Source organism: Ursus americanus, chromosome 20, assembly GCF_024610735.1.
Source record: "Ursus americanus isolate L20-20 chromosome 20, mUrsAme1.1.p, whole genome shotgun sequence".
NCBI lineage: Eukaryota > Metazoa > Chordata > Mammalia > Carnivora > Ursidae > Ursus > Ursus americanus.
Genome location: NC_142146.1, coordinates 20,171,479 through 20,183,500, shown reverse-complemented (window position 1 = coordinate 20,183,500; position 12,022 = coordinate 20,171,479). Strand labels below are relative to the sequence as shown.

The window sequence follows — 12,022 nt, the reverse complement described above, 5'->3', positions numbered from 1 at the left end:
TAAAATTTGACCTTTCGCGTGAAAATGAGAACTGTATCCATCACCATGAACTTGATAGCTTCCTAATACTGAGAAGACTGGTGAGCATAATAAATGTTATTTGGAAGATCTGCTTATCTCAGTGAGCCAGTATTTTTCAAACGACCAATTTATGATGTTTAAAAACCACTGTTAGGTAAAAATCCCATTTATAGTTCAAGATAGATCAATGAGATTTTACTGTAACAGAGTAGGAAAAGTTCACTAATGTGGTTTCCAATAAGCTTTAAGTAAACATCACTTGAGTTTTAGTGAAATAGCAAAGAAGAATATCCACAATTATCCGGAAAGGCTATTAACATACTTCTACTTCTTCCAACGATTTATCTGTGTGAGGCCAGGTTTTCTTCATATAGTTCAACTAAAAAAATATACCATAACTGATTAAATACAAAAGCAAGTAGACAGAATAATCCAGCTGCCTTCTAGTAAGCTGAACATTAGATTTTCAAAAAATGTAAATCAATGCTCATTCTCTCACTTTTTTGAAAATACAATTATTTTTCATAAAAAATATTACCTTAACATGTAATAAGGTTATTATTTTAAGTAATAAATTAGTATTTTTTAAATTTCTCAATTTTAATTTCTAACACAGTAAAAATACTGAATGATAAAGCCTACATAAACAAAACCTGTTTGGGGTTTTAAGAGGGTAAAGAGATTTTTTCTCCTCTGGGCATAATTTATTCTTGCACAAGCATAAATTAGAATCAGGAGGTAAAAAAATTAAGAATCAGTAGTGCAGGGGCACCTGGGTGGCTCAGTCAGTTAAGCGTCTGACTCTTGATTTTGGCTTAGGTCATGATCCTAGAGTTGTGAGATGGAGCCCCACCTGGAACCTGCTTAAGATTTTCCCTCTCCCTCTCCCTTTGCCCCTTCCCCCATCTCTAAAAGAAAAAAAAAAAAGAGAGAGAGAAATCAATTGTGCAGCATTTGTGATGAGGGTTTCTGAAAAACAAAAGTTCTCAAAAAGTTTGAGAATTGCAAGCACTAGCATGATAATAAAAACCAAATATGGATTTAACCAAAATTGTTAAATATTATTTTGGGAAGGTGGAAGAGAAGCAGAGCTAATCAAGATGGCTAATAAAAGATAGAAATGTGCTCTGAGCTACTTGCCTGAGATAAATACTCTGAAGATCCATGGTTCCACTTATCTAACAAACCTCATTTCATTCTAACCTGTAATGTCTGTCTTCCTTACTAAATGATGATCTCCTTAAAAAGCCAGAGATGTGGTCTTCTTCACTTCTACACCCACAAAAGGCCTTATTACAGCCTGTACGACACAGCAAGTATTTACTATTTAACTCAATGAATGAAAAATTTAATGAGAGAATCCAATTCACAAAATTAGGTCGTATTAGAGCAAATAGCTGTTTCTTCCACTTTTAAAACTTAGAGCAGTATTGGAAAGTCGTGTTTGAAACGAATGAGAGATTATCATTCAGTGTATTCTTAAGTCAATGATTCTATGACTGAGACCACTATTCATTATGTAAATATATGCACATATGCACACACATTTGTTTTCCTACCCTTTGTAACTTACAGCAAATATTCTTGAATTTCAATAACAAACATTTTTTTTCTCTCCCCTATTCCCTCCACCTTTCAATCTCTGTTGACATCTTCAAACCTTCAGTCTTTCTGGATCACACCTCACTTTTGTGTACCATCACCCATCTTTAGGTTAGCATGACCAACAAAAGACCCTGAGCAGTTCCCAGAACCTGCAGAGAAACTAGAAAAAAATAATCTTACCAATAGTATGATTCCCATAAAGAAGCTGCTCCAAAATTGCTGTTTTCCCCACAGATAACAAGCCACAGACCACAACCTTGCAGCCCTTTCCCATCTTCTCTCAGGATATATCACTGTGAAGAGAAGAAAAGATCTGTGAAACTGTATACTGTTTGATTCAACCGTTTTTCTTTTTTTTCTATGTTTAAATAAGTCATACATACACAGGGGGAAATTCCAAAGATAAAAAAGGATATATACAATAAGGCGTATCCTTCCAAACCCCATTCCTAGTCTCCCATTTGCTCCCTTAGAGCAATCAGTATTACCAGTTTCTTATATGTTTTTTGCAGAGGTAATCTAGATAAACACAAGAATACATGGAGATATGAATACATGTTTATTTTCAAAAAGAAAAAAAACATTTTATACAAAGAATATTTCAACACTAATTAAGTCTACAGGAATCTAAATCAAATCCTAGATGAAACCAATCCTTGAAAGTCACTTCCTGCTCATCAATATTTACCTGGAAAAAAAATAACATTTAAGCAAAAATTTAAGGAGGCATGAAGACAAAAATTTGGATAGAGAATGGACATGATTTTTAGAGAAACATTAATGCTATTAATGCCATCGGTCTTTTCTCAGGAGAATGAAAAACTGGATTTTGGTAGCCACAATGGGGTCTCTTTGTCATACTTCTTTTTGAGTCACGCTTTTTTTTTTTTTAATATTTTATTTATTTATTTGAGAGAGAGAGAGAACACAAGCAGGGGGAGCAGTAGGCAGAGGGAGAAGCAGATTTCCCGCTGAGCAGGGAGCCAGATGTGGGGCTCAATCCCAGGACCATGGGATCATGACCTTAATCGAAGGCAGATGCTCAATCGACTGAACCACCCAGCTGCTCGAGTCACGCTTCTTAGTGCTAGAAAAATCGCTCATCCTAACATATCCAAGGAAGAGCAAAATCGGGTAGCATTCTCTTTAATTTCCCTCAAAGCTTTTATTTTCCAGAAGTCAAGATAATGTAAACCAGGGCAGAGAGGGGAAAAAAAGCTCACTGAATAGAATAACTTGATAAGAGAATTTAAATTTCCACACTGCCTTTTGCCATCTCCACCACCTTCTTATTTTCCCCAATTCTCTTCTTATCTAGAAGTGTAGAACATACAATAACTGACTAAAAGGGATGCCGCAACTCCTTGAAGTCAGAAAACAACTACACCAAGAAAGTTCAGATAAGCATTCAAAGGGCTGTCACGTACCTTTCTGTATACGCATGTTGTACATAAGTACTGTTTAACGCCAAAAATATTAAGCAACAAATGAACTTCTCATAACTCTATTTTCTCAAAGTCTATAATATTTATTTATTTGTTTGTTTTAGAGAGAGCAAGCAAGTGCGTGAGCCAAGGTGGGAAGGGCAGAGAATCTTTTTTCTTTTTTTTTTTTAATTTGTGCCTTTTTTTTTTAAGACTTATTTATTTTAGAAAGAGGGCGCACATGAGCATGCTGGGGAGAGGGAGAGAGAATCTTAGACAGACTCCACGCTCGATCGCAGAACCCAAAATGGGGCTCGATCGAACGAACCTGAGATCAGACCGGAGCTGAAACCAAGAGTTGGACTCTTAACCGACTGAGCCACCCAGGCACCCCAAAAGTCCATAATATTTTATGACCCAAATTAGCCACAACACCAATCTGCTGACAGGAAAAATTTTACTGATACCATTATTGTAGCACAGTAATAACGCTGCACTCATTTCCGGAGCAGTACACTACATTTTACCAGTAGAGAAATAATCACCACTTAATATAATGTAGCCATTATTTCCTGGTGGCATGCTTGGGATCCTTCCAAACCTTCCCAAGAATATTTATCACTTATTTCTATGAGAACTACTTCTCTTAAGGGACACACACACACACACACACATATATATATTTTTAAGTAATTTCTATGCCCAACGTGGGACTCAAACTCACGACCCCGAGATCAACAGTCACATGCTATACCAACTGATCCAGCCAGGCACCTCTTTTTTTTTTTTTTTAAATATATTTTCAACATAACTGTAATAGAAAAATTCTCAGCCTTTATTTCTAAGAGGAGAGCTCTGTGTCACACTGATCATCTATGGTATGATATATCCTATGTCAGCAACTATGGACTACTTTAAAAGATTTTCTACATCTGAATTTATGATTAATCTAATGTCATTTCATTTATCGTAGGATTCTACTCTTTCTGCATATTGTGGTCTCCTATATATGTTTATGATATCATGATCTTTCTTTCAAAGGATTTTTAATGACAATAGTTAAAATTTAAAGGAAGTTGCCACTTACCCATGTACCACCAACCAAGAGGATGAAAAAGAAATCTGTCAGAGGATAAGAAAAATCTTGGCAGCACAGAACAATTCTGTTGTCAAAAAAGGCTGCTATTGGAATCTAAATTCTCATTTTTCTATTGTTATTTCCCTTCCTCTGAAAATGTCTTAGTCTTAGCAGAATTTCTAAATACCTTCTCTCCTCTTCCTGTTCAATCAAAAAATGTCCCTTTACCACACATTATATCAATCTTCAAATAAACACAAGTGCTTTAAAAGGGCAGGTACATGTTGTAGTTAAGTGAACCAGGTAGTTAAAAGAAAAAAAAAAAATCCCAATTATTAATAGCAATACACTCCCCGTAAAAGGTAGGCAAATAGGAGTTCTGGGGACTGAAGCAAACTGGGAAAATGCTGAAACCAACAGAATCCTGAGAAATCCAGAAATCAAATACTCCAGCCTTTGGAAGTAGTATTAACATATTTGCTTTAAAAGTAGCATACTATAGGGGCGCCTGGGTGGCACAGCGGTTAAGCGTCTGCCTTCGGCTCAGGGCGTGATCCCGGCGTTACGGGATCGAGCCCCACATCGGGCTCCTCTGCTATGAGCCTGCTTCTTCCTCTCCCACTCCCCCTGCTTGTGTTTCCTCTCTCTCTGGCTGTCTCTATCTCTGTCAAATAAATAAATAAAATCTTTAAAAATAAAATAAAATAAAAGTAGCATACTATAATTGCACTTTGATCACTCACTGATATTAGGATTAGCAGACGAAGTGTATTAAAAATATACATTACTTTTTATGTATGTGTGCATATAAATAAACTGCGGGAGTTGTTTCGGTCTATCAGAGAATCTCCATCAAGGGCAAACAGTAAAAATAACTGAATAGAGTTTACTCAAACACTCGGTAAGGATTTTAAGGTATTTTACAAGGAAAGAAGATAAAACAACATAGTCCATGTTAAATATTTTACACCATCAAAAACAAAACAAAGATGAAAGGATAAATGTGATTAATCAAAGCACAGCTGAAGCATTCTAGGTTCTTAGTTGTCTTCAGGTGGGAAACAGTAATACTACCTAAAGCTGAAGATTAGCAACCTGCTAACTAAAGTATTATTTAAAAAAATTAGTATCTAATATTTTTTAGTGGGCTCCAACTCAGTATTGGGCCCAATGCAGGGCTTGAGCTCATAAACCTGAGATCAAGGCCTGGGCTGAAGAATTAGACACTTAACTGACTGACCCAGCCAGGCACCCCAGCTAGTATCTAATGTAAAGCACTAGTTAGAACTACTTGGTACAGTCCCTACCCTAAGTAACTGCTGGACAATAAAATTCAATCTGTGACCTATTAATTCTCATCCGATATAAATGACTTGAGAGAACAGGCTTAACAGGCAAAATCCAATGCAGTCTTAACTGCATATTGCTTTGCTTTCCAGGCTAATCAATGTTTCTAGAGAATAAAAACGTGACTTGATCCATTCCTATGGAAAACACCGAGCTTGGTCAATAACTCCTTTAAAGAGCTATTAGGAACAGCTGCCCGAAACTGTCAGTACTTGTTTTTCTAAGGAAATCATTCTACTTTTATAAGTAAAACACAACTTTTTTTATGCTAAAACAATATTAATACTGAAACACTTATCATCATAGATGTTATAGATTATATTATGAAGCCTCACGTGGAGGAAACTTCCACACTGTGTATTTATTTATGCAAACATCAGGTACTGTGTGCAACACTTTTACTTATCCATATATCAATAATTTTACATAAACATACATTTAAAAGGTTTTATAAACAATACTGCACATAATAAAATATAATAAGCAGATTCCAGCTTACCATTCTTTTATTCATTAAGTATTTACTGAGGTCTTACAATAATGCCAGGCATGGGGGACAAACGGGGGGGGGGGGGGGAGACCAGAAATGACACCTGCCATCAGGAATCTCGGAATCAATTGGAAATACCAATCCAAATCTTGCAAAACTACTGAAAATCTGCAAATTGCAAATGAAGAAACAAAACTACAAAAACTAATTAAGAAATTAGCAGCAATTATTTGCATTGCCAGAACTCCTTTCCAAATGATTCATCCAACTTTGTAGTCATCTTTTTTAAAGTAATCTCTACACCCAACAAGGGTTCAAACTCATGCCCCGGAGATCAAGAGTCACATGCTCTACCGACTGAGCCAGCCAGGCACCCCTTTTTAATTTTTTTAATTTTTTTTTTATAGCCAATCATTCTTGACTCATTTTTCTCACACCCCACATCTGACTCACCAGTAAAGCCTTCACCTTTAGAACACATCCTGGACCACTTACCACCTCCACCACTAATGGAGTGGTCAGAGGCAGCAACTTCTCTCACCTGGTCTCTCAAAGATGTCTATGTGATAATCCCCAAAACCTGTGAGTATTTTATTTTACACAGTAACAGGAATTTTGCAGCTGTGTTTAAATTAAGACTCTTGAGATGGGGAGACTATCCTGGATTATCTGGGTAGACCCAAAGTCATCACATGTGTCTTTATAAGAAGGAGAAAAGTGTGTCATAAAGAGAAACAGAGTTATGAAGATGCTATACTGCTGGCTTTGAAAATGAAGGAAGGGGTCAGGAGCCAAAGAATGCAGGTGGCCTCTAAAACCTGGAAAAAACAGGGGCACCTGGGTGGCTCAGCTGGTTGAGCATCTGACTCGGTTTTGGCTAGGGTCATGGTCTCAGGGTCATTGGATTGGCCCCTCCACCGATTCTGCCCAACATGGAGTCGGTTTGTCCCTCTCCCTCTGCTCCTCCCTGCTCTGGTGCCACCTTCCTCCCTCAAATAAATAAATAAAATCTGGAAAGAAAGAAAGAAAGAAAGAAAGAAAGAAAGAAAGAAAGAAAGAAAGAAAGAAAGAAAGAGAAAAAAGAAAGAGATAAAGAAAAAGAAAGAGAAAGAGAGAAAGAAAGAAAGAAAGAGAGAGAGAAAGAAGCTGGAAAAAGCAAGCAAATGGATTCTCCCCTAGCTTCTCTAAAAGGAACACAGCACTCTGATTTTTAGCCTACAGAGATTTCTGACCTGTGTGAGACAACAAATTTGTGTTATTTTAAGCCAAAAAGTTTGCTGTAATTTGCAAAAAGAACTAATACTAATTAGCAAAAAGAACTTCCTACTCTCTCTGCTTCACCTTTTTCCCTTCTTTTGGCCTCAAAACTGCAATCCAGATAATCCTTCAAAAATGTAAGTCACAAGAAGTCACCCTTCTGCTTAAAATCTTCCAATAGTTTTTGATCTCGGGCAGTGTGAAAAGTCCTCCCTAGGAACACCTCACCTCTCTGATGTCATGTGCTAGTCTCCCTTTTGGTTGATTCCTGCCACACTGCCTCCATGCTGTTTCTGTATGAATCCAGACATGAATCCAGCCTCCACACTTTTCCTTTTATCTCAATCAGTCCAAATCTCCAAGGCTCACATCCTTCAGGTTTTTTTCCTCAAATGTTATTTCTCAAGAAGACTAAGCCTGAATATTCCATCCAAAATTTTGACACCCCATCCCAATACTCACTATCCTTTCCCTCCCCTTAATGTTTGTCTTCAGTACTTTTTACCGAACATAATATATATCTTATTCATGTTTATTGCCCATTACCAAGAAAGCTAGAATTTGTGCGTTCACTATTGCTGCATCCCCAGCAGTTGGGACACTACCTGGCACGTATCAGGCATTTCATAAATATTTGCTGAATAAATCAATGAACCATGTGAGGACTCCTGGAATGGTAAAGCTACGATTTAAAAAAAAAAAAAGGAAAATAGGAAATAAGGGGGTAAAAACCAAACCCAGTAAACTACATGACTGCATCAAAAGATGAAAACATTCTGGAGACGCAAAAAACTGGTAAACTGTTTTTCAATAAAGAACTCAACACAAAACGCCAGCATTTTCTCAGCATTTCTTCCCAAAACGCTTGTACCTGCCAACCAGGTCCAGGCACAAAAATATTTTGCCTTTCTAAAAAAAACTGGTTCTGGCGTAGCAAACCTGTGACCAAGTCGGTACGCAGGAAAGGTACGGAAATGAAAAGGCGCCGAGCCGCCCGCGCTCCCCTCCCCTCCTTAGCCCCCCAGCTCCCCACCCTCTGACCCTTCCTTAGGGCAAAATCCCTCGGAGCCGGGGCCTGCGGAGGCTCGAGCCCGAAGACGGGGCGCGCGCCCCCACCCGCGAAGCCCTGACAGCACGAACGTCTTATGTGGTGCTGGGGCAGCGTCGCGAGGCTGTGTCAGAGCGTCTCGGGGGTCCATTCTAGTGGGATAAGGGGGATGGATAGCGCCGCACTGGGGAACCCGCCGCAACTCCTCAGATGAGGAGCCTGTGGTACGTAAAGCGGTTCCCTGTCCCGCAAGACACAAACCTGGAAACCTCCGCAGGCTCCAAGACAGCAGCGCTCTGGCAGAGCGGCTCCGCGACCAGCTTTGGCCACCTGAGCCCCGCCCCCAACTTGCCTCCTCCCGGGGGCAGAGCGGCCTTGGACGCTGGCCGGCCGAGGCCTAGCCGAAGACTCTCGCCCTTTGAGCCGCCCCTGCCTCTCAAACTCAAATCCTGAGGACCAGGGGGCGGGAAATAGGGGAGGCTGCGCCCAATCCCGGCCGAACTCCGCCCACCGGACTCGCTGCCGGAACTACATGTCCCATGAGGCTGTGGGAGCCTCAGCTTTCCACCGGAAAGAGGCTCGCCGCTGTGGGGGAGGAGCCCAAAAGGGATTGTGGGAGAAAGGATCTTTCCTTTCCGTCCGGCGGCAGCCATCAGGTAGGCTGTGCTGGTGGGATTCGCTCTTGCATCCGCCGCTCATCTCCTTTAGTCTCAGCCATCCAGACTCGGGGACCCTGCGTCCTCGGAACTCCTCCTGCCTCCTGTGCGGCGCGAGTTCGATCAGGATGCGGGGCTGCGCGGACGTGGAGAGGCGGCCCCCGGGGCGGGCTGGGGTGGTGATGTGATGGCGGCGCGAATTCGAGCGGGGCCTGGAGCGTGAAGGAAAAGGAAACATGGGGCTGAGGGATGGAAGGCCGGGCCTAGAGGGTCCTAAAGCAGGGCCTGTGGATTGGGTGCAGTAAGGGATTTTTTCCTCGAGAGTTATCCTTCAGTGGTAACGACTACAGCACCTTCTCCTGTGGTATCGGCGCGGTCTTTTTGCAGGCCAGGCTCTTGAGGACGCCGCCTGCCGCATTCATGAGCCCTCCTCAATGCCCGAGTCTAGCGCCATTCATTCATCCAACAAAAATGTACCGAGACCCACCCTACGCTGCTGCGCGCTGGGGTCGCAGAGGTGACAGTGCTGCTTTCCTAGGGCGCAGCGGTTCCCGAAGAGCCATTTTCAGCGTCGTTGGTTTCCTTGTGGCTGGTGGGGAACTAAGATGGACGGACGCGATCGTCTCATATTCTAAATGCATGATGTTTTTTAGCCCAAAGGTAGGCCAAGATGGGCGCTTACAAGTACATCCAGGAGTTATGGAGGAAGAAGCAGTCCGATGTAATGCGCTTTCTTCTCAGGGTGCGCTGCTGGCAGTACCGCCAGCTCTCTGCGCTCCACAGGGCCCCCCGCCCAACCCGGCCTGATAAAGCGCGCAGGCTGGGGTACAAGGCCAAGCAAGGTGAGTAGTCTGCATGGATGCTTGGATAAAACTGTGTTCTTGGGGAAATGCTAGAAAACTGGTAATTAGAGGTACTATGGCCCCAACATCTCAGTGTGGAGTGGGAATGAGACGTTATTCTTCCTGTGTCATAAAGTACTCGGAAAAACACTGGAATGCGTTTGTTTTTAGAGTAAGTCTTAAATGGGCATTTATGTTACCTTCAGATATATAATATTTGGCTTATTGTCCAAAATATATTCGACATTGCAGCATTTAGTAGCAAGTTACTCAGTCTTCATCCGTACAGCTTTTGTAAGACGACTGTAAATTTGTTTGTATAGGTTATGTCATATATCGGATTCGTGTGCGTCGTGGTGGCCGCAAACGCCCAGTTCCTAAGGGTGCTACCTACGGCAAGCCTGTCCATCATGGTGTTAACCAGCTAAAGTTTGCCCGAAGCCTTCAGTCTGTTGCAGAGGTAAGTGATTTTTCAGTAGCAGTTGTATCAGTCACCTCTTGGAGATGGTGGAGAAGGATTTGAGCACATTTTCTGATTGTTAACTTGTACCTAGGTGAGCCCTCCTGTGTTTAAAATGGGGTTTGTGATTTTCACTTCAGTAGTCTTAGTAAAAAGTGTTGCTGTCAAAGTCTTAGTCTTTGTTACTAATCTGTCTTTGCTTGTGTATAATGGAAAGTGTTTTATGGTTAGTGTAAACCTTGGAACCTAAGCTTTTGAAGGGCAGTAACCTTTGTCTTGAAGAGCACATCTCTTCAGGTTACAGAAGCTGTGCATTTATTCATATGGCTAATTTTCGATGTTCAGTTGTAAATTGTCTTTCTGGGTTAGTAAATGAAGCTGTGCTTTGTCCCAGAGGTTAATAAACATGGGTTTGTTGACTTCTGTAAACTAAAAATGTTTTATTTTTGTTTTTAAAAGGCAAAGATGACATACTCTAAAGAGACCATTGTGGCCTGCAAAGCCTAAAATAATATGCTAAATATTATTAAAGTTTTGTATGAAAAGTTTGCCGATCCCTCAGTTGTATTAAAAAAGGACTACGTTCCTAAATTCTGTTAGTCAGATACTAATATTTGTGTCATGGTCAGGGAGAGGATGATAATAGGCAGTGGTTTCAAATCAGAATGTTTTCATGTGTTTGTAGTAAGTCTCATCGTATTTGGGGTCCTAGCTTCTGGGAAGATGCTTAGTAAATATTTAAGTAGTTAGGTGAATAGCCTTAGTCTCTTGTCTAGTGTGGTAAACAAAAAAGGAATTCTTACTTCCTAATTTCCTACTATGGGAAATGGAGGCTGACCTTGTTTCCCGTTCTAGGAGCGAGCTGGACGCCACTGCGGGGCTCTGAGAGTCTTGAATTCTTACTGGGTTGGCGAAGATTCTACATACAAATTCTTTGAGGTTATCCTCATTGATCCATTCCATAAAGCTATCAGAAGAAATCCTGATACCCAGTGGATCACCAAACCAGTCCACAAGCACAGGGAGATGCGAGGGCTGACATCTGCAGGCCGCAAGAGCCGTGGCCTTGGAAAGGGTCACAAGTTCCACCACACTATTGGTGGTTCTCGCCGTGCGGCATGGAGAAGACGCAATACTCTCCAACTCCACCGTTACCGCTAATATAAGTAATGTTTGTAAAATTCTTACCTAATAAACAATTTAGGACAGTCATGTCTGCTTAAAAGTGTTCTTTAATTTGTCTGTTAAATTTAGTTGTCTGCAGATTGTTCCATGAATGCATTGTCAAATTATGAAAGTTAAAGTGCAATAATGTTTGAAGACTATAAGTAATGGTGTATCTTGTTTCTAATAAGATAAACGCTTTTGTCTTTGTTTTATCTTATTAGGGAGTTTATATGTCCGTGTTGAAGATGCTGTTTGGTATAATAGGTGTAAAATAAATTCTGTAAAAGTGGAATGCAGAAGCTAGCCATGTAGATTTGTTGGTGCATGTAATGAAACCTACAGCTTCATTGGGGTGATGTAATGCTCTGGTTTACTCTCAAATAGCTGTTATTAGGGGTTTGGAAAGAAAGCTTTTAAAACTGGGTTTTGCTTGGAAATGTGTGAAGAATATTCTAATCTTAATCATGATCACATGAAGAACAGTGTTAACTAGGAACCACATTTTTAGGTTGAATTAAATATTCCATTTATGTAACTGCTGTTTTGGAAAGAATACTTTAAAAGAAAGCCACCATTTTTAAAGAAAATTGAACAAACCTACCTGTTACAGGAGGAATCTCATAAAAA

General features: G+C 40.6%; 2 protein-coding genes across 7 annotated transcripts in view; one reads left to right on the top strand and one right to left on the bottom strand.

Annotated features, from left to right (window-relative positions):
- NKIRAS1 (NFKB inhibitor interacting Ras like 1) overlaps positions 1-8,713 on the bottom strand; it is a 48,874-nt gene extending 40,161 nt beyond the window's left edge. For 5 of the 6 annotated variants that reach the window (XR_015727847.1, XR_015727846.1, XR_015727848.1 and 2 more), the window contains exons 1-2: positions 8,532-8,710; positions 1,807-1,919 (exon numbers count right to left, since the gene is read on the bottom strand). Coding sequence is in view for 2 of the 6 variants with exons in the window: in XM_045791654.2 (XP_045647610.1) it covers positions 1,807-1,900 (94 nt within the window). In the remaining 4 variants the exon portion in view is untranslated. Of the gene's footprint in view, positions 1-1,806; positions 1,920-8,531 lie in introns of all 6 variants that reach the window. The other variant, XM_045791655.2, reaches the window with a different exon arrangement.
- Positions 8,714-8,842: 129 nt separating this feature from the next.
- Positions 8,843-11,440, top strand: RPL15 (ribosomal protein L15). Its single transcript, XM_045791652.2, has 4 exons — positions 8,843-8,926; positions 9,580-9,768; positions 10,092-10,228; positions 11,084-11,440. The coding sequence occupies exons 2-4, from the start codon at positions 9,597-9,599 to the stop codon at positions 11,387-11,389; spliced, it is 615 nt and encodes a 204-aa protein (XP_045647608.1). The 5' UTR covers positions 8,843-8,926; positions 9,580-9,596; the 3' UTR covers positions 11,390-11,440.
- The last annotated feature ends 582 nt before the right edge of the window (positions 11,441-12,022 follow it).

Excerpts from the sequence above, each read along its gene's own strand:
- RPL15 (XM_045791652.2), top strand. The coding sequence starts at position 9,597 with ATGGGCGCTTACAAGTACATCCAGGAGTTATGGAGGAAGAAGCAGTCC. Across the intron at positions 9,769-10,091 it reads GGGGTACAAGGCCAAGCAAG|GTTATGTCATATATCGGATT; the intron begins GTGAGTAGTCTG and ends TTGTTTGTATAG. Across the intron at positions 10,229-11,083 it reads GCCTTCAGTCTGTTGCAGAG|GAGCGAGCTGGACGCCACTG; the intron begins GTAAGTGATTTT and ends TTCCCGTTCTAG.